Raw genomic sequence first — 20,031 nt, 5'->3', positions numbered from 1 at the left:
TATTGAATAAAAGGTATCTTCAATTGGGAAACATTTAAAAAAATACAATGGTGCACTTGAATCTTTTTATGTATTTGTTTCAATTAAACAATATTTATTTATCACTTTTTTAAATATTTAAAACATCTAATTATAAATAAATCATACATTAAATCTTAAATAAAAGATACAGAACAGCATGTATGTTAAATGAAAAACGTCCAAACTCAATACAAATAGTTATCCGACTCTGCAGGGAGTGACGAGCTCACAGAGTACTCCACAGTGATTACATGTAACTTCCTTTCTCTCCGTATTCCCTTTTCAACTGCCGTGGCGACAATGACAATCACTGGAAACACTGGACATCAGACCTTACCTTATCTATGTCTCATTGAAAACAGATTGAGATTCTGTTGTGTTAACAAGCACGGCCAATGTACTCACCCTTAATGCAATCCTAAAATAAGCATTTTCATTTAATATTACAATAAAACCTTACACTATTTTCTTCCATGTTTTACATAACATCATTTTTGAAGAAGATACTTTTCAAAGATGGCTACACTTGTTTTCATATTGACCCCATTTAATAAATTAATGCAATAGCAAAAATATAATATGTACGTTTTTAAGTCTCAGTCAAACAATAAAAAAAGAATAAGATAATATTGAATACACATAAAATCATCATAATATTATTTATGCAAGGTGATTTCATAAAATCAGTAAAAGAGTGTATATATTTCCCAATGAAAACCTTTCTATGGATAAAATACTCTATCCTGAATCTTAGTAATAATATCAAGTTGGCTGTTTTAATCCATTCAGCTCCAAGTGAAATATGTATTGAGGTATAAGTTATATATGTAGAGTACAAGTCACAAGAACTTAGTTACGAATCCCTCCGAGGAAGTCTACAGCCTTGTGTGATATCACTTCTTCATCAAGTTTGTGTGGAACATGACGCAAACAATTATAATTGTCAGTCAATCCACAATATTAAACCTGCGTACGATTGGTTGGCATATACAAGGCGCAACACTGCCAGAAACATAATACATATTACCGTATGAGTTAGACTTAAGCAGCCAAGTTCATAACATATTTAATTACCCTATTCCCATCAATCTTCAGCATTGCGTCTCTCACGGTGTTACGCTTTGTACACATTTTTATATTTTAACTTATCATCGGCATCTTATCTTTAACGTGGCGTGCTGCCTAAAGATGGCACGGTGTTATATGTAATCACTGTGGCTATTATATTATAAGTACTCCTATGCCACATAGTTGTATTGGTTGGGATTGTCCTTGTCACGTTCCATATAATCACGGTCTATCAGCGATTCTATTCTCTTCTTCAAATCAGAGGGCTGGAAAAGAATATAATATTTATTCAACCAAAGAAAAGATAATGCTTAAATTCTTTGATTCTCCGAGACGTGCAAAAGTTATAACTGAATGATAATGAATTTTAAAATACCTTGACAGGGAACTTCAATTGATTGTATAGTTCGGAGATGAGCAAGTTGTGCGAGAGTGTTTTGCGCATCTTCATGATACGCACAATGGCTGCGTCTATTTGGTATTGTCTGTCCTGATACACTCTTTCTTCCGTGGCCTTCTGCTCCTCGGTCTGAAATTAGTGAACATTATGGATCAGAAAACCATAACTTGTTTTAACCTAAATTAAAGTGGTTTATACAGAGTTTAGTGATGCTCACCGTTTCTTTCATCTGAATCTGGTTGATTTTGATTCGGAATAGTTTGTTGGTGAAGTCTCCGTTGAAGGTGAACCTGTCGAGGTCGGCCACCTCCCGGCCGCGTGGCAATTTGTTGATGACGCGAGCCTTGCCACATGCCAACGACTGCAGGGTGCGACGCAACTCACCGTCCTGGACAATACAACATTTAATTAGTACATTACACTCATGGGAATATACGAGCTGCTCGAGTGTAGACCATGTTAACTGACAAAACAAATTTTGAGATATAGCATTTTGAATGTTTAGATGCATTAAAATAACATAATTCGTAAATAATTTAGGAGGGAGTTATTTTTGTTTTTATTAAACTTTTATTACATGACAATACAAAGTTATCTTTATTGCAGTAATATGATTTGAAATAAAATAAAAATTAATTGAATACCAGAACTAATTTATGATATATGTATAACATATTTTTATGTTCCAAATCTAATAAGTGCAAAATAGGAAAAAATATACAGTAAGAAAAAATTAATGTGTGTAATAACAAACCCACATTTAGGGGGCATTTCACTATCTCTGATTATGTTCTGACTAAGCACTAATCCGCGGATTAGTCATTTTTTCGTTTTCACTATATCTGAATAACGCTAACGCTCGGGTCAAAGTTCGATTTGACTAATCAGTGCTCGAACCTCACGTTAGGCCGCTATTCCTCGAATCAAAGATGGCGTCAAAACATTCCGAGTTTGACAGCGGAGAAGTGAGTCGAATTTTGTTTCGAATTATTATGGATACCGAGGTTTTGATTTACAGAAGCAGGTGAAAGGGCGGCGATGCGAAGGCCGCGAGTTTTAAGAGCTCGAATGAATTTGAATGCTTGTATGATCCATCCTGAATTATTTGATTGTGTTCAAAATAAGAAACAATGTATTAATTCGACACGAATCTATCTAAAATGACCTGATAATCAACATAACATAACCAAAAAAATGCACACTTTGCGGTGTGCGGACTATGGCGGGAAACTGGATGACGGCGTTGACCACAGATCAATTGGCGTTGACGCTAGCATTCCATAGACATTGCGGCAAAACATGACAGGCGTTGCAGTAGATGGGGTAACTGCAAACATTTTGCGATGTTGCCAGACTATTTCGAGTGTTATCTATCCGGAAGCTCGGCAACAATGGTGAAACGGTCGCCGTTGAATAACGAAGTTATTCTGATCTTTAAAGCCAGCCAACGGCTAGCTAGTCAGATATTTAGCCCGACATAGTGAAAATACCCCCTTAAGGTTTTTCTCTAACATATCTAACAGATCAATATTTAAAAAATAAAAGGTGAAAAACTAGAATGATAAATTTGTGTTTACCTCAATGTTAGTAGATGCCTTGATCTCCTCCAAGGAGAGGTTGTCACCGTCGTTGAAGAGCAGTAAAACGAGCACCTGGAAGAGCGACACCTGCAACTCCTTGTTGCCCTGCGTGAAGGAGGCGCGCAGTACACAGTGGCCCAGAGTGGGCTGCCACTGCAACTTGCGCCCGCTGTGCTTGGCCAGATAGAACTTGCTGAACAGTGCCTGGTGCCGCAGCAGATTGGCAGGCAGGCGCACCTCCACCACCGGGTACGTGGGCCAGTACCCCATCGTCAGGATGGACACAGACAGCTCTAGCTCCGACTCGGCCGACGCTGAAATGTGCTGCGGAGAAACACCTCTATTAGGACTCAGCGAATAAATTGTGTTCTGGACCGGTTCATCAAGTAAAAACAGAAAGACATTTCCTCATATGAAAATAAATATGGTTGATAATATGAATAAAATAATGACAGTTTGCTGTAGTTAAGCTTGGAATTAACTACAAACAGTACGGGAAAGTTTAATGAGGTATTTTTATCCTCACATTATGTAATTATTTACTAAAGAGTCAACAACAAAAATATGTATATGTATTGACGGATTAAACCTAATGAACTCGTAAAGAATTAAGCCTGCATTTTTACAGAAATTCTATAATTCAATAGGTCAGAAAATACTAAGTTTATCAAATTCTAAATATTAATAGTGATAATCTGAACCAAAGTCATCAAACAAATGCTGCTTGTGATAGTTTCTTCAAATAAATATACAGGGTGACGAACCCTAACCAGCGTCACATTGTCACTGCTCAATCAGCCGAGTAACCGCTCAACAAGGAACCTAAAGGTCCAATACCTACTGATTTTGAACAGTTTTAGGTGAAAAAAGATTAAAAAATTCCATATGGGCATTTTCGCCTAAATTTGTGCATGTTTTTATCATTTTTATACGGCATTTTTTTTGTACAGTGCAGAATTTCTGGGACTAACTACCATAATATGTACTGCTCATTGCCCAGAATACGAATGGAGGGTAATAATGTGGATTCCTCAGGGACGTCTTTAATTAATCACTTAATATTCAAAAAATTTATTTCTGGGGCCCTTTTAATAAACTACTAGCTGTACCCCGCCACGCTTTGCTGTGGCTTAGTCTGTATGTTCAGATAGAGAAACAACAGCACGTGTTGCTATTACGCCTAAAAAAAAAGCATGTTTTTACCTGTCACAGGTGACATCTATATAATATAAGTATATAAAACACACACGTATATTCGAATGCAACGTTGTGTCAAAATTTCAAAGCAATCGGTGTAGAACTTTCGGAGATTTAAGATTTTGAACAAACAAACATTTACATATTTATATACCTAGATATAGTTTTGAGTTGCCAATATATTTGTCTTAGGAAGCCAAAAATCGTTGCAGATTCCCGTAGCATAGCCATGGACTGCACTATTAATACTAAAATGTAACTTTTTAACATGTAATCTAGTAACATTTTATTTTTTAACTTATTTATAAATTATGTTATAGAATAAAGTTGCCACATATTTAGAAGATTGAGTTGGCATTACATTGTTTTTATCCTAGTATATCTGCTACAGCACAATATAGACCTCGTGTACATTTTTATATGGAGTATTTTAATTTAAAATATTATATGCATTTCACTTGCCCACTCTTAAAATTTTTTTTCGAAATGCCCTAGCTACAATATTGACCGTTATGAAAAAATCCTTCGACAACACATCTAATCTCATAGTCAGAAAAAAAGTTGTGTCAAATGACACTGAAACCCACATGGTCCTTCATTATAAGCCTCAATTATACTGGAGTCGATAATAATGCGATTATGTAACAAAAAATAGATTCTTACCTGTTTGAAAGCAATGTTGATATCCTTAGAAAGTTCCATGTCTTTGAACATGCCCTCCAGTTTGGAAGTGAAGCCACCGCCACACTCCTGTTTCAGTTTACTGAGCATGGACTTCTCCGCGTCCACACTGGCCGACTTCCCGACCAACAAACGCTTGGCCAGGTCCTAGGGAAATCAAACATTCATTACAGAATCTACACAGAATTTCTACAAATAAATTTATTGCAAGAATGAGGAATAAATAAGTTTGCCTAATTTGATCACTGTGGAGCTCACCTTTTTGTAGAAAGCTTCAAAAACATCTTTTCCGTGTATAAACCTAAATTGCACCATAATTTTATCCAGTAATCTTTCTAATTCTTCTTCTGTAGCCTCCTTGTTACCGGCACGTAGCTTCACGTCAACAAATTTGGCTGTAAGGGAAATACACAATATTGAAGTTATTGGAAAATAAATTCCCTCAGGGCCTATTTCATCTTTGGAGATGCCGAAGGGTCTTCTTAAGGAAAGGAAGTTCTGGGAAGGAAAAATGAATGAGGGTAGGAATCTGTGGGTCAGGAATAGTCAGTCCTGTGTCCAGGATTGAAGGACATATGAATCTATTACTTCCGCTGCGGTGCAATGCATCTCTCGATGGTTCAAGAGAGTCCAGCTAGAGAGGTCAAAGGATCTAGCCCAACCTAACTCTCCCGATCCGGCCTGCCATACGGCTGGTCGGCAGACGCTTCCGCCGCCAAGATCTGAACGAGCCTCACCCCATTAAGCCCGGACATCCCTGTCACCAAACATAGCGAACCACTCGGGGTGACAGAGGTGTTGGTTATCCAATAAATGGTTCTCGGGGTGGCGTTGCCCATACCCGTAATTGATTAAGAACAAGTAGATTTGATATAAAACATGTAAAGAACATTAGGCTTACCGATAAGTTCTGCAGGTTTGTTAGTTCTCTGGTTAATAAAGAATTCAAAGGCTTCCCTCAAGGAATTAACAAACTTATCGTTTCTATGAAAACATGTTAAAACTATATGGTCTAATTTATCCTTGAACTCCAGCAATTCTTGTACCATACTCTTGTCCTTCTCGGGATCTATTACTATAGTACGCCCTTTTTTCTGTAATAAAAGAAAACATGTGATTTGTGAGCACTCCAATGTCATAAAAATAATAAGCATCAATTAGTAGGCATATTAAGAAATAAATGAAAGAATGATACCTTAATATATGTGTTGAAGTGTGCACATAGTTCAGTGAGTCCGTTCTTGACACGCGAGAAGAGGCTGTAGAGGAGGGAGAGGTCGGGAATCCGTGGGGCCTCCAGTAGCGCCGGCAGCCCCTTGCTTAGGATGCCCCCCAGGTGCTCACTCACCAGCTGCTTCTCCACACAGTGGACCAACTGACACCTGGTAATGAGTTCATATTAGTTGTAGTCATTCACCATTCAACTCTACATAACTTATAAAGTCGCAAACTTACTTGGTGGATGGATCCAGATAGTGCAGCAGTCTCTCCTGCTCCTCCTTGATGCGGGTCTCTACGTGTGCCAAGTACTGCGGCACTGTTGAATCCTGCATGAGTCTCTGGCCCTCCGCAGCATACAGACGCTCCGTCGCTATCAAGAACCTTAACAAAAAATCAAATAAGTGGTGATCCAAATTCAACCATGAGTTGGTCTCATGTTATCACTGAAATAAAATCATCAATTATCTGTGAGTATTTCAAGTGATGTTTTGTCTGTAATAAATTGAGGCAATTACTTTAGTTCAAAGGCTTCTTGGTATATCTGCAGGTCGGAAAGCATTCGAAGCAGGGATTTGAGCAGGGTCCGGTCAACAGCATCCCCGCTGCGCTCCTTCTCGATGAGCATCAGCAGCCCCTCCACGGTGCGAGTCTGCACCAGGGTGTTCAAGGCTATATGGTGGCGGAACAGGTCTAGACCCATGTCCCTGAAAACAACAAAAAAATCATATTACTCAAAATGAAAATTATAATAAAACTAACTATTTAGCAGTTTACAACCAGCTAACATCGGTCAATCTAATTTACATATTTGGTTCACACAAGTTGAGTTTTAGTATAAAAAAATTTTATAGCTATGTATAATTGTTTTGCCGGGTTGTTCCTTGAAGGCTATCTACACAATATGAAACCATCAATCATACCCAAAAATTGAGGCTGGAAGTGTTTTGCTTACACATCCATATACAGTTAATAGAAAAAGGTGAGTATATAATGTCGTTGTTAGGCATAATATACCTAATATGTATTATCTTTGGTATTTTACATGTTCATAAATGTTTCATTAGGAATTAAGAAAAATAAAATTCCTGTAATCTTCATCTTCTCAACTTGAAATATATACTTATTATATCTTTATGTTAAGTCAGTTACATAATATATAAATATATTCATACATTTTTAATCATTGCAATATTGTATTAATTACAGTATCTCATTGTGTGCTTTGTTATTTACACATGTTCTTAACATATATTAATATATTGCAATATTGTATTAATTACAGGAACTAAATTTGAAGAACCTTTTTACAAAACACGAAAATCAAAAAATCAACAGAAACCTTAACTCTTGAATTTTGCTGTTAACCCCCTCGCCCTCAATGAAAAAAATCTACTTGTAAGTCGCAGCCTGTTTGAAATTAGGTAAAGCAGCCGATCTGCTGATAAAGTTGTGCGTCACTGTCATAAATTTACCCGTGCAGAGATGTAGGTACTCGTAACTAGGTACCTTCATAAACATCTTTATTGGTTTTTAAAACAAAATTGATGATGAGTTGTAATACAAAAGAAGAAGTAAAAAGGGAACAAAAAAGTAAATTTGCGAAGCTCAAATTTCACATGACTATCGCAGTTTTTATGACAATTTCACCATGTGCCAAGATGGAAAGCAATGGTTCACATAGCCGACAATCTTACACAGGTAGTGCCATAAAAATATATGACTATTTTTTCACCCATTCATTATTCAAAAATTCTGTTGACAAAATTATTTGCTTGGTGTATCAGTGAATCGACCTCGTTATATGAGGATAAGGCTGAACTAAAATATAGTTTTGTAATTGCTCATTATAGCTGTGAACTCGCTATTGCCATGATCGTTATAACCGAGTTAGACTGTATTTATATTTTTTTGACATTCCAATATTATGATACTTGAACAGTTATTTTGCTTTGTTAATTACACATGTTCTTATCTTCTATTTACTATCCTTTGCTGTTTTACCGCTCATAGGGACTCTTTATTACTTACGTATGTAATTCTAATTTCTCATGATAGTTTGTATATTTATACTGCAAATTATGATATGTAAAAGCCGAAAGGTGTTAATCAACAAATAAATAAATACATACCGCAAATGTGACAATTTTTCCAAAGGTGATATATTAACACCACTCGATTCTTAATCATTTTCTCCCAGGAAGTTTCATCCACAGAATACCGGATATTTTTTTTAATTTTTATTTTTTTGAACAATAGGTAAATACCGCTTCTGTGATTTTTTTGGTATTGCATGCCGAACTAAAATATATAAATATCTCATGTTTTGAAGAAAGAGGAAACATTCTTGAATGTTTTTTCTTTTACATTGGATGTAATATAATAAGTAAGGCAATCTTTAAAATAATAGTACAAATCTCAGAGGTGATTTTCACAAATAGTTCTGGATGAACAGGGATACATATTTGTCCAACTCACCATATAGAGTGTATGGACGGATTCTGCAAGACATAAGTACGGTCTAGGTAGAGGAATATGCTCCGGATCATGATCATCTGGCGGCAGTGCGCCCTCCAGCAGTCGTTGATGCGTTTCAGGAACACATGGCGGTCCATGCTCTCCGCCAGGAACTGCTCAATGTTGGCCTTCACGTGAGACTCCGTCAGCCCTGTCAGGTTCACATATATCTGCGATGCCATCTACACACAACATACAAAGTTAATCTTACCATCAATAATCCTACAAAATTTACAGGAAAGACCAAGACATCATTGGAAACTAAACCATAACTGCAGTATCTCAAATAAGCCCCAGGCTATTTCTCACTGCTATGTGCAGTTAATGGATAAAGTGCAATGGATATGCATAGTACGCACCGGATTCAGGTATCAACAGCAGCGGTTGATACCTGAAGTTTTCGCTGCGGTTCCAGTTAGTAGAGACCGATGTGGAACAGGTTCTTTATCCAGTTACTTTTGAACTCAGTTCCTCAAATAGAAAAAGCCATGGGGCTAGAGAAATTCTGAGAAAAAGAAACCAGTTCCTCAAAAATTCAAAATATTGTGTTTTTTACAATCTATCTGATATTTTTTTCACTTTCAATAAATATTCCAAAAATAACCAATTTCCCAAAGAAATAATATCGACAGTTCCAGTGACAGCAAAGAAATCCGTTCCTTGTAACCGGGACAAGAATATTGGCCATCTCTAGTGCACACTGCCAAGATTTTGACACTTTTTACACGATTATATTGCCTTTATTCTCTAAGAAAATACTAAGATTAAATGAAATTAAGTTTTCTTGCAATTAAGAATTTTATATTATTCCTAGAGTCACTGTCGAAATTTTATGGTAATTATTTAAAGCCAGTCGTATGTCTACGCATTACTTGTTAGTCAATTTCATTTTGTGAGGATATTACACTCAACACCCAGAACTGGCAGTGCCCATATAGTAAATGAAAAAAGGATAGTATTAGATAGATTTATGTAAAAAAAAATTTTCCTTATTTACGTAACCCACCTCACCAGACATCAGTTCTGAGATGGGTAAACATATTTTTGCAGTGCATGGGAATCGAACCCACAACATCCTGACTTAAAATCGAGCATAACCAGTACACCAAGGAGGCTATCAAGGCATTATTATATGAAACTCTCTTGGGAGGACAATATTTTCCATACTTCCCAATACTTCCCCACCTTCCTCTTTCCCTTCCCCACTTACCTTCAGCCTCACAACATCCCCCAATTGGGGATGCCATAGTCTCACTGGCTCCAGACGGGAGCAGTTGGGACTCTTGTGAGGTATTCACTATAAAAAAAATAAAAAAATTTGGCACAAGCGTTTGAATTTGAAGATTGCCGAAGCGTGTCTACATGATCCACATTGTATGAATAATATTGGCAAGCAATTGTTGTAAGTAACTTAAAAAATATGAAAAGTCAAACTGCAGGGCTGCCTAGTCAAAGCATCATTACTACAAAAATATGAAAAGTCAAACTGCAGGGCTGCCTAGTCAAAGCATCATTACTACAAAAATATGAAAAGGCAAACCGCAGGGCTGCCTAGTTAAAGCATCATTACTACAAAAATATGAAAAGTCAAACTGCAGGGCTGCCTAGTCAAAGCATCATGACTACAAAATATGAAAAGTCAAACTGCAGGGCTGCCTAGTCAAAGCATCATGACTACAAAATTTACTAACAATTGAATAATATGTAATAATTTATGATACAACCAAGAAATATTGGTAATTGAATGGCAGGTTTGGGTACCGCCGCCCCGGAAACCATTTATTGGATAGCTAACACCTCTGTCATAAGTCACCCTAAGTAGCTCGCTACGTTTGATGATTGATTTGATGGCAGGGGTGCCCGGGGTCATCGGGTGAGGTGTGTTCAGGATGCACCTGCCCACCAACTGTGTGGCATGCCAGATCGGGAGAGGTTAGTTTGACTCTCCAATTGGTCTCTCGACCTATCGCCACAATGGGAGGGATTTGTTCATTTGTCAGTCACTCCTGACACACTGATCCCAGATTCCTGCCCACCCCTCATACCTTTTACCTTACCAGAACTTCTCTCCTTCCTTTCCTTAAAAAAGGCCCCCACACAGCATCCCAAAAGATAACAGGCCCTGAGGGGAATTATTTTCCTCAGGGCCTCCTGTGTGGGGTTAATGAACAAAAAAAATTAAAGTAAAATGTTTAATTATAGAGAAGTTTGAATTCGGATACGGAAAATAATGATGCCTAACTATCCCGTGGACACTTTTAAGGTCATCCGGGAAGATGGTGATAATAATATTGCAGTCTTGTTATTGTTTGGCAAATCAGTGACATTTGGTTGAAGCTCGTCATGTTTTAAAAACTCAGATTTTTTATTTCACGCAATAAAGTCGATGTGTTCGCTCGCAGACTAATCAATAAGATGGGTTAGTAAGTACCTTATGGCTGCACATATTTTCTACAGCTTGATATAATTCTTCTAAGGAGTATGCTATTGCCGTGGATGTCTGAATGGCGACCACGGCCTCGCGTAGTTTACTCCATGTGTGTTCTTGATAGTTATCGGGTAAATTTGGTTTACCTAAAAAAATATATTTATTTAAAACAATGCATGTAAAATATTTTTTTATCGGAACATCATTGAGGTTATGTAAATTTACAACAGTCACTCACTTTTAAAGTTTTTAATTATTAATTTTTTGGTAGCCCCAGGCTTAGTTATAGTCATTGACGTCATCTTGAGTGCACCGTTGGCGTTAGAATTCAATAGAGAAAAATTGGTTCGTTTCTCACTAGAACCCATGTTTTCGTCCTGCTTGCTTTTTAGATTGAACTGGTCACCGTTAGAATAATTTCGTTTTCTACGCTGATTCACGCCGTCTTCGCCCAATATAGGCGATTTACCAATTACCGACATATGAAAGCATTATTTGGCCGTAGCCGAAATCATTTTAAAACAATTCACGCTTTCTAACAAAACAAAACTTTTCTCAATAATTCTAAATCCCAACAATACAATAAGTGACGGCCATTACAGAAATAGGAAATAAAAATTTATCTTGTATGGACTCCGTAGGCACCTGAAAAATAGTTTCGATAGCCAGTTGATTTATAATAAGGTTGGGGCAATCTTGAACGGCAGTGCTAAAGTTTTGTGTTTTATGTTGATTACTGTAACTTTTTTTTCATTCTACTAGCCACATAACTTAACTTTATTTTTTCGATAAGTCATTTCATTTTTCGTTTACGTTTACGACAAAACAATAAGTTAAAAAATAATCAAACACCAATATTATTTACATGCGTGATTTTTTGGTGCAACTGTGCAAGTATGAAGTAAGTTCACCAAGGTGTGATGGTTATTTTACGGTACAGACCATGCCGTGATGGCAACGTGTCAAAAAAAAAATTATTTCGAACTTCTAGAGTGCGGAAAAATTAACTCAATAAGAAGACAAATTAAGTAATAAAATTCGGTTGATATAGTCATTGAATAGAGAATAATTTTGTGACCAGATAACTAAAAAAAAATAATTTCATCACTTGATTTTTCAACACATACATATTCATAATAATTAATCACGGTAATAAATAAGAACGGTTATAATTAAAACGATAGTAATTGAGAATAGTGATTTTTAAGAACATGACATATTCAGCACAATTTGCCAGGTATTCTACGCAAGTGGTACCAACTACCAATCCTTGCTCCATCCATATTCGAACATCATCTCAGATACTCTTTCATTATTACAACTTTTAACATGATCCTCAATAAGTGTTCACTTTCGCGTCACACATTCTCCTAACACTGTATGTGCCCAACTATCCAAGCACCCCTTAAATGAACCTACCAAAATCTCTTTTGGAGCTGACAACACTGATTGCAAGCCATGGTGGCGTTTGGCGTCCAGGTGTTGCCAGATGCATAACCTTTACACTTTACGCTGACGGGTATCTCATCAATCACACACCTACAAAAAGTGATATAAAGTCATGAAAAGTGATGACTCTATATCACCTTTTAAAAGTGTGTTTAATTGTCATTTTTATGAAGCCACCAAAAATGTGTAGGTACTTTTGAGTGCGACAGCGTGGGTTTTGCAAGGGATTTCCTGAAAGACGAATTGCAGTTCATTTTTTTAATCAATAGTGACAAATACCTGTATATTTTTTTTTATTGTTGTAGTTAAAATAATTATCAAAGTTTTAATTTTTCGTGTCTCCAAAAAACGCATCGAATCTAAGGATGTCACCCATAACGTCACCAATCTCAAAAATCCTGTTTTTTTTTTTAACCGAGCGCTGTATTTTTTATGGGAGTCGTTTTGGACGTCGGAGATGTTTTTTATTCTTGATTACCTACTCTTAATTTTTAAGAACACTAGGTAAAATGTCAGCATCTCGTCACTAATGTTATCATATTAAATCCATTAAATTAAAAAAAAAATGCATCCATGACCGCACATGGTACACCACAATTTACTGTTGAATGAATGCATTAAAATATTTTCATCAGTTCAAATGTAAACGTAGACCAGAATTGCGAATGCATACATTCTAAAACACCCACAAGAGATTTTCAAATTCCCCACTAGTTACATCACCTCGAAAATGAAACAATTTTTTTATTCATATTAACATTGTTTTTTTTTTATTATCTAGTCATTTTCGGATTTTACCTTTCGTCCAGGCTTTAAAAAGAGTTTATAAAAATAAATTATAATAACAGGCTGTAAATAAAATTCTTCAAGATAATCAAGAATGCCCAGAATCCCCGCATTATCCTCACAAAAAGTTTCTCCCTGCCAAAAACCCAATTCTTGAAAATCTAGAAATTCGCAATTCTCCACGAATTGGCAATATTGTAGACAATGTAGAACATAGATATATATATACTCACTCAGTAGTAGACTAATTGTGATGAAACTGCAGGTTCAGTCGTACGGGTGTTTTATTTATGAGTCGTATCAACCAAACGGCGTGTTTTGATGGGATGGTATTTTATATGACTTATTATATAGGTATATGTTTTTTAAATGACTATTTATAAATTTTACGATTAATATTTTTTAATAAAATATTCAGATTTGCGTTTGTTGGTCTAAATCTAAATGAATATATATTTTTTAAACCATAATATTTTTCACTGCAGTTCCTTATTCAGGAATGTAATTCTTTAAAAAAAAAGGAATGTAAAACTTTCTTTTAATAATTGTTGACGTTGAAGTACAAAAGTACCCGATACAAATGACAGAAATGTGGAAAGTTTTGATGCAAGAGTTCCTACTTTTTTGGCAATACTTATCCCAAGAAATCCTCCTTCCTCCCACTATCGAAATCTAAAAGATGTGTTGTCCAATACGCAATTGAATTTTGGGTAAAACATTTATTTTTCAGAGGTTGGTATGGCGTGGCAAGTCGAACCACAAATGTAGTTGCGGGCTGGAGGATCCCCACCCCTGATGTGAGCACTCACCCCGAATAAGAAACTGTATTCTGGATATTCTGTATCATAATGCATGGAATAGCGCCCTTGAGGTGATTTTTCACAAAAACAGCGCTATACAAATCATATACCTATTAAAGGACTGGCATGAAAAGTAAAAAGGTTCTTTGTTGGAAAACATGTTTAATTATGATTCAAAATGTTAATGATTATTCTGTAACACCTGTTTCAAGTATCTTTAATAATTTATAAAAGGTGAATACAATCCTGGGAGTAAAATATAATATGTATTTTGGGATAAAATAAGCTGTTCAACATAATATATTTAGGTAGTGGTTGTAAGATTAGAAGCCAGAGATTGGAATGGTTAACTGAACACAAATAAATAGGACATAATAATGTGTATTATGTTTGTTCACCTCCCCCTGATATATGTATGTTTGTTGGTTGGTTGCAGCGAACAGACAAGCGTATAAGTGCTATGATACAGGTCCGTTCCCGCACTTTGGCATTTACTATGAGGTTATAAATTAATCAGTAGTGTAGCTAGATGCTAGAGTTAGCGCACGCTCCATTGAGAACGCTGTGAAGACATATACAATACATACATGTTTAGCAATGGTACTAGTTACTAGCTTTATGTATTTACGATTAAGTATATATTTACATGTTATATTTTATTTTAAATATCTTTACATCCTATGTGTAATTCAACTGACTTCTGATCCCTCTCAAATACAAGAGAATCTTACATAATTATTAACCATTGATATTACAATTAGGCTAAATATAGTTCACTATTCTATTATATAGGATTGTGCATAAAATATATGATTAATATAAACATTAGACCAACAGTGTGTGAAGGACGTTTTCTTTTACTCATATTCCTCGTAAGGTACCCTCAGTGCTACGGCACGGATCAGGATACCGACACGGACAAGAGCAGGCCTTTCCATCTTTATTGTAAATTTGCGCAAATTCTTTCATTTATCAACAAATTGTGCTAAAAGTTTAACAATTAAATATTATGAGCATCACAAATAGACATATAATATGTATTTTAGAATTTAACTGACGTAATAATATTATGTATAATGGTAGGTACTGGGACTACCAAATGAACCCTCAGGATTGATTTCATTGCTAGAACCGATACTTCACCTTTTCTTATAACAATAGCTCTTTAAATGCACTTCATTGCTATGAAATCATAACAAATAACAAAGCATTACAAATATGATAGAAACAGATTTACAAAAATGATAATAGACAATTTTTCCTAATACATAAATATGTAACAAAATTTTGACAGTGAGAAATCTAATTCAACCGTTAAATTACAAAATACATAAACCACTTAGCAAATATTAAATCCCTGACTACCGGAAATGACTTCCATTCCGGGTTCCGGGTAATTTATTATTCCTATTCACACTACATTACAGATTTGTGATTATACGTAAGTTCACGAAATACATTTTATATTTTTATGTATGTATAAAACTTAAATTTGAAATGAAATAATGTTCAATGGAAATATTCCCTACACACTGAATCTTTATAATTAATGTACTTTTAATATTTCATGAAGACTATCCTTCACTAAGGAAATTTATAAAACATAAATAAGCTGATTTGTAAGAATGAATTGATGTCCACTTAAATTATAATAAATATAATCTCAATCCAATACATTATACGGTTATGCTTTATGGGGCTACTTCTTCAAGTTCTGTTAGGGTTCTGATATGCAAATGTGCCCTAGATTGCATTTCTTCACATATCATTAGCACTATCTGGCACAATCATTCACTCGCTCAAAGTACTCATTATCCCTTGATTAGCTCTAAATGTCAGGAGATATTTAACTAAATATGAGCAGATGACAGATCTTTGAGACAATGATAGTATATTATAGTTTCATACTATCAAAACAAACGATCATCGTTACCTAAAATATCAGGAAGCTTTAGTTTAATTCACATTACCAAGGATAAGAACATCAAAAATTTGTAACGAATATAAACAATAATTAAAATGGTTATAATTTTTTTTTCACAATATCCACCATTTATATTTTGAATTCGAAAGAAAAAAATAGCGACGTTGCCATGCTAAAATGATATCTTCCATAGAGCATCTTTATCATTTAAAAATATTTTCTCGATTAATTAAAGAACTTTTCATGATGATATAGACATGTTTCCAAAAAATAGGCCCTAAATATAGAATAAATTGATAAATTCGTTTTCATATCGATGCACCCTCTGTAAAACACATATAAAATAAGCAAATCTTTTACTTTAGGGGAGCCAACTTTAGTTCTTACTTTCTCATAAATTATTCTCAAATAATTGATATGTATAACACGTACTATAATTACAAATTTCAATACTTCAGGATAATTTACTTTCCAGGTTACAAAATGAAGAAGTTTGTTTGAAAGTTGACTCGTGTAAAGCAATAGATAGAGAACATTACATAGGGAGCTTCGATATAAGGATAGAACTAGCGTAGAGGCTAAGAAGAACTTGTTGAATTTTTTTGTAAACTGCCAATCCGATAAGATATTTTGTAAAAAGTCTTAGCATTCTATCATATCACAAGAGAAGTACACGGAATAAAAAATCGTACAAAACACATACATATTTATGTAGCTCAATTGAAGTGTATACAAATCAATTAAAAAAGTGTATAAATAGTTTTTTAAGAAAAGAATTGACAGATATTTTATCATTGAAAAGGAGTTTGAGGCGAGACGCTGAACTTTGTACCAAAGGAAGAAGGAAATGCCGCTCGAGCATTTGTTTGTTTGGAGTCGGGCCCGGGTTTAGCATCCCCCTGTGTTTCTGTGTTGGATTCCCTTCCGGATAACCTTTCGATAGAGTTGCGCAGCCTTTGGTGAAACATGTTGGGTTGTGTTTGCTGAAACATCTCCCTTTTGGCGGTATTGTGGAACCATTACCATTGCAGGCCTCCTAGCAATGGAATCTCAACAGTAGTTGATGAACTGCGCTCATTTCCCTTCAGGCTTCGGCTTCTCCTCCTTTTAACCGTAACCGGGCAAAGTCTTCAAATATTATGTCATCCTCGTGGTCAGTGTTGTTGAAATCATCCCTGGAATAAGCAGTAACCATCATTAATTGTTGAAAGAGCTTAATTAGTTCTCTATCCAGATTACATACATATTTGTATAATAGAATGCTCATTTCAGAGTTGATAGAGTAAATAAAGTGTTTTAAGTTGCAAACACATTATTATTATGGAGCTATAAAATGTCAGTGTGTTTTAAAATGCAGGTAATTACGCATCAAGCTGTATGAGGTTGGTATCCACCGGGACCTCGGGGGCCACGCGATCTGGGGGCGCTGGGGGCCGCATGGGCGGGGCCTCTTCCTCAGGCTTGGGGTGCATCAGGATGAATGGCAGCTCAGCCACCAGGTCACTGAATATAAAACATTATACTATTATATATACATATGCATACTATTTTATTTTCAAAATACAATATAATGTATTACTTTAACAAAATTAGCCTTCAAAATAAAAATTATAATTTTAATTTTTAAAGTAGAACTCACCCGCCCAGGGCTCCCAGACAAAGCTTCACTTTGACTTTGTATTGGACAATAATTCCAAGATTCTCCCGCTGAGATGGATCAGCAACCCTGTTAAAAGAAACATGTTTATTGTTCCGCAGCACTTAGGTAGGTATTCTATTGCAAAACTAATTTAAAAGCAACGAGACTTTATGTTGAAATAAGTTGGGAAGATAATAAAGGTAAATATTATGAATGATTTTCATGCAAACGAGAGTTTATTATTTGAATCTCTTACCTTTGGATTTGAATGTAAACAAAATAAGAAAGAAAAATCTCTAGAAAAGTAGTTTGTTCATACACATTTAGAAAGGGCATGATAATATAATATATATTTACAAATAGATGATAAACAAAGGTTGCAACTACGGGGAATTTCTTTGTCAGAAAGAAATTTCTAAGAATACAGGAAATACTTATACAAAGGAATATAAGCAATAAGATGAGTAATGTAATATCTGTTTGTTGCGTGTATTTAAGTAGATAACAATTAGAAGTGAGTGTGCTTTATTTACATTTAAATAGCTGACAAACGCAAGTTGCCCCACTGTGTGATTAATTGCTATTATTTAACGTATTGAAAGTGATTGCCAATTGCCAACTAACATTGATGCTCTATCTTCTCTGTTTGTGTAGAACGAAATTGGACAATTACCTAAATATTGATAATACTGCTATTGACTGAATGAAACTGAAGGATACTCTATTTGTGTGTGAACTTCTAAAGCATTCTGGTCAATCTCAAAGAAACTATAAAACAACTTTATTAGCAAATTATGGAATATGGAACTAAACTATGTGATGACATTTTGATGAATGAAAAGCATCAATCTTTTTAATAGAGACAAAATAAACTCTAATTTTGGTTAAAAAATATTTATGAATATTATCTAGCAATCTATGACTCCCATCATCTATTCAAGCAAAACTGGGGAACCAATCAAATACTATAATGTACAGGGTGTTTATTAAATTGTATTCAAATATTATATTATACCTATATTCTCCATCAACCAATGAGCGAGACCTATGGAATGCATATTATTAGACAATGGAAATCCTTCTCAAATATGTGTTGTTTATAGTTTATGTACCCGAATGATTTTTATAAGAAAATGCAACAAGTGAAATTTGTATATATCAGTGGCAGTCCACGACTTTTCAGTGATCTAGAGTGATAAGACTGAAAAAAATTATCTTAATGATGTTGTCGCTGAAATTTTATTTTTCATTTTCAAAAAAAAATATTTGCAAAAAAGATTTTTCAGATTGGTGATGCTGCGCTTTTACAAACTGGAAGACTCCTGTCTTCATACAAAAAAATTGAAATTAAAAAAAAAAAAAAATGTATATAGTTTCAGCTACAACAACATCATTAGTGTTGTATTTTTCAATCTTGCACCCTACCTCACTGAAAATTCACGCACCACCACTGCTATCTATGTATTTTTAAAGAAATATATATTATATTATTATACACGCTAACAGGCTGTAAGTACTAAAACAATAATTTATTTTTTTTAATTGATGTAATGATGGGTTTCAATGCCTGGAACCAATGGGACTTTGGCACACCAAAAATCGGGGAATCTTGTGTGGCGAAAGTAGCGGGAAAGAGGATGGGAAGCAGAAGAACCTGTAGGTAGCAATTACATGTAGAGCTATTTGAAGCAATGTTTCAAATTGTAATGGTGGTTTTGGATTATAAATTGATAATTTAAATAACATTATTCTAAATAAAACAATGATGCATCACTAAGCAGTATTATCTCATCCTTTGTTCAAAAAAATATTTTTCTTGACAAAAGAAGAATGAAAAAAAATAAAATTGAATTTGTCAAACTGATTTTTATTAAAGACATATAAATAGGATTGTGAAAGACATGGGATTGGAAAAGGCAGAGGAAATAGCGGGATATTCGAAAATTTCCAAAAAATATTACAACAAAAGTAATATGTACAACACTGCCATCACACCAGTAGAAAACATTGATTATTGTTAAATACACATTTACAAGAAAAATATGAAACAACTACATCAAAGAAAAACTTAGTTATAAAATAGAGAGTACCTGCAAGAATGAAAAATAAAAATAAATAGAACAGGATGTAATTTCCATAGATTTGAATCCATCCCCGCCTAAGTCATGGGTATTTGGCTACATTCCAGGAGGAACAAAATCTACAGCCAATTTAAATCCATTGAAGATTTGCCGTGACACTGCAATACATAGTGTTTTCTATGATGGCTGGACCATTTCTGTAGTAAAATCGTATTTTAAAATGACTTATGAAATTATTAGAA

The 20,031-nt window shown here is 34.9% G+C and overlaps 2 protein-coding genes across 4 annotated transcripts in view; both read right to left on the bottom strand.

Annotated features, from left to right (window-relative positions):
- Nucleotides 1-51: 51 nt before the first annotated feature.
- On the bottom strand, nucleotides 52-11,704 carry Cul4 (cullin 4). Its single transcript, XM_089650595.1, has 13 exons — nucleotides 11,349-11,704; nucleotides 11,114-11,256; nucleotides 8,644-8,864; nucleotides 6,684-6,872; nucleotides 6,403-6,549; nucleotides 6,143-6,329; nucleotides 5,849-6,041; nucleotides 5,206-5,342; nucleotides 4,930-5,094; nucleotides 3,067-3,393; nucleotides 1,707-1,877; nucleotides 1,466-1,618; nucleotides 52-1,355 (listed from the first exon to the last, which is right to left on the bottom strand). The coding sequence occupies exons 1-13, from the start codon at nucleotides 11,590-11,592 to the stop codon at nucleotides 1,260-1,262; spliced, it is 2,373 nt and encodes a 790-aa protein (XP_089506721.1). The 5' UTR covers nucleotides 11,593-11,704; the 3' UTR covers nucleotides 52-1,259.
- A 2,565-nt stretch (nucleotides 11,705-14,269) lies between these two features.
- krz (beta-arrestin protein kurtz) overlaps nucleotides 14,270-20,031 on the bottom strand; it is a 199,469-nt gene continuing 193,707 nt past the window's right edge. For 2 of the 3 annotated variants that reach the window (XM_089650589.1, XM_089650591.1), the window contains 3 exons: nucleotides 17,709-17,795; nucleotides 17,435-17,572; nucleotides 14,270-17,244 (listed from right to left, as the gene is read on the bottom strand). In XM_089650589.1, the coding sequence (XP_089506715.1) occupies nucleotides 17,154-17,244; nucleotides 17,435-17,572; nucleotides 17,709-17,795 (316 nt within the window). In that variant the 3' untranslated portion in view covers nucleotides 14,270-17,153. The remainder of the gene's footprint in view (nucleotides 17,245-17,434; nucleotides 17,573-17,708; nucleotides 17,796-20,031) is intronic. The other variant, XM_089650590.1, reaches the window with a different exon arrangement.

This window comes from Hesperophylax consimilis, chromosome 3 (genome assembly GCF_061612785.1).
Source record: "Hesperophylax consimilis isolate HC1 chromosome 3, BYU_Hcon_1.0, whole genome shotgun sequence".
NCBI lineage: Eukaryota > Metazoa > Arthropoda > Insecta > Trichoptera > Limnephilidae > Hesperophylax > Hesperophylax consimilis.
This window is presented reverse-complemented; position numbering and strand designations above follow the sequence as displayed.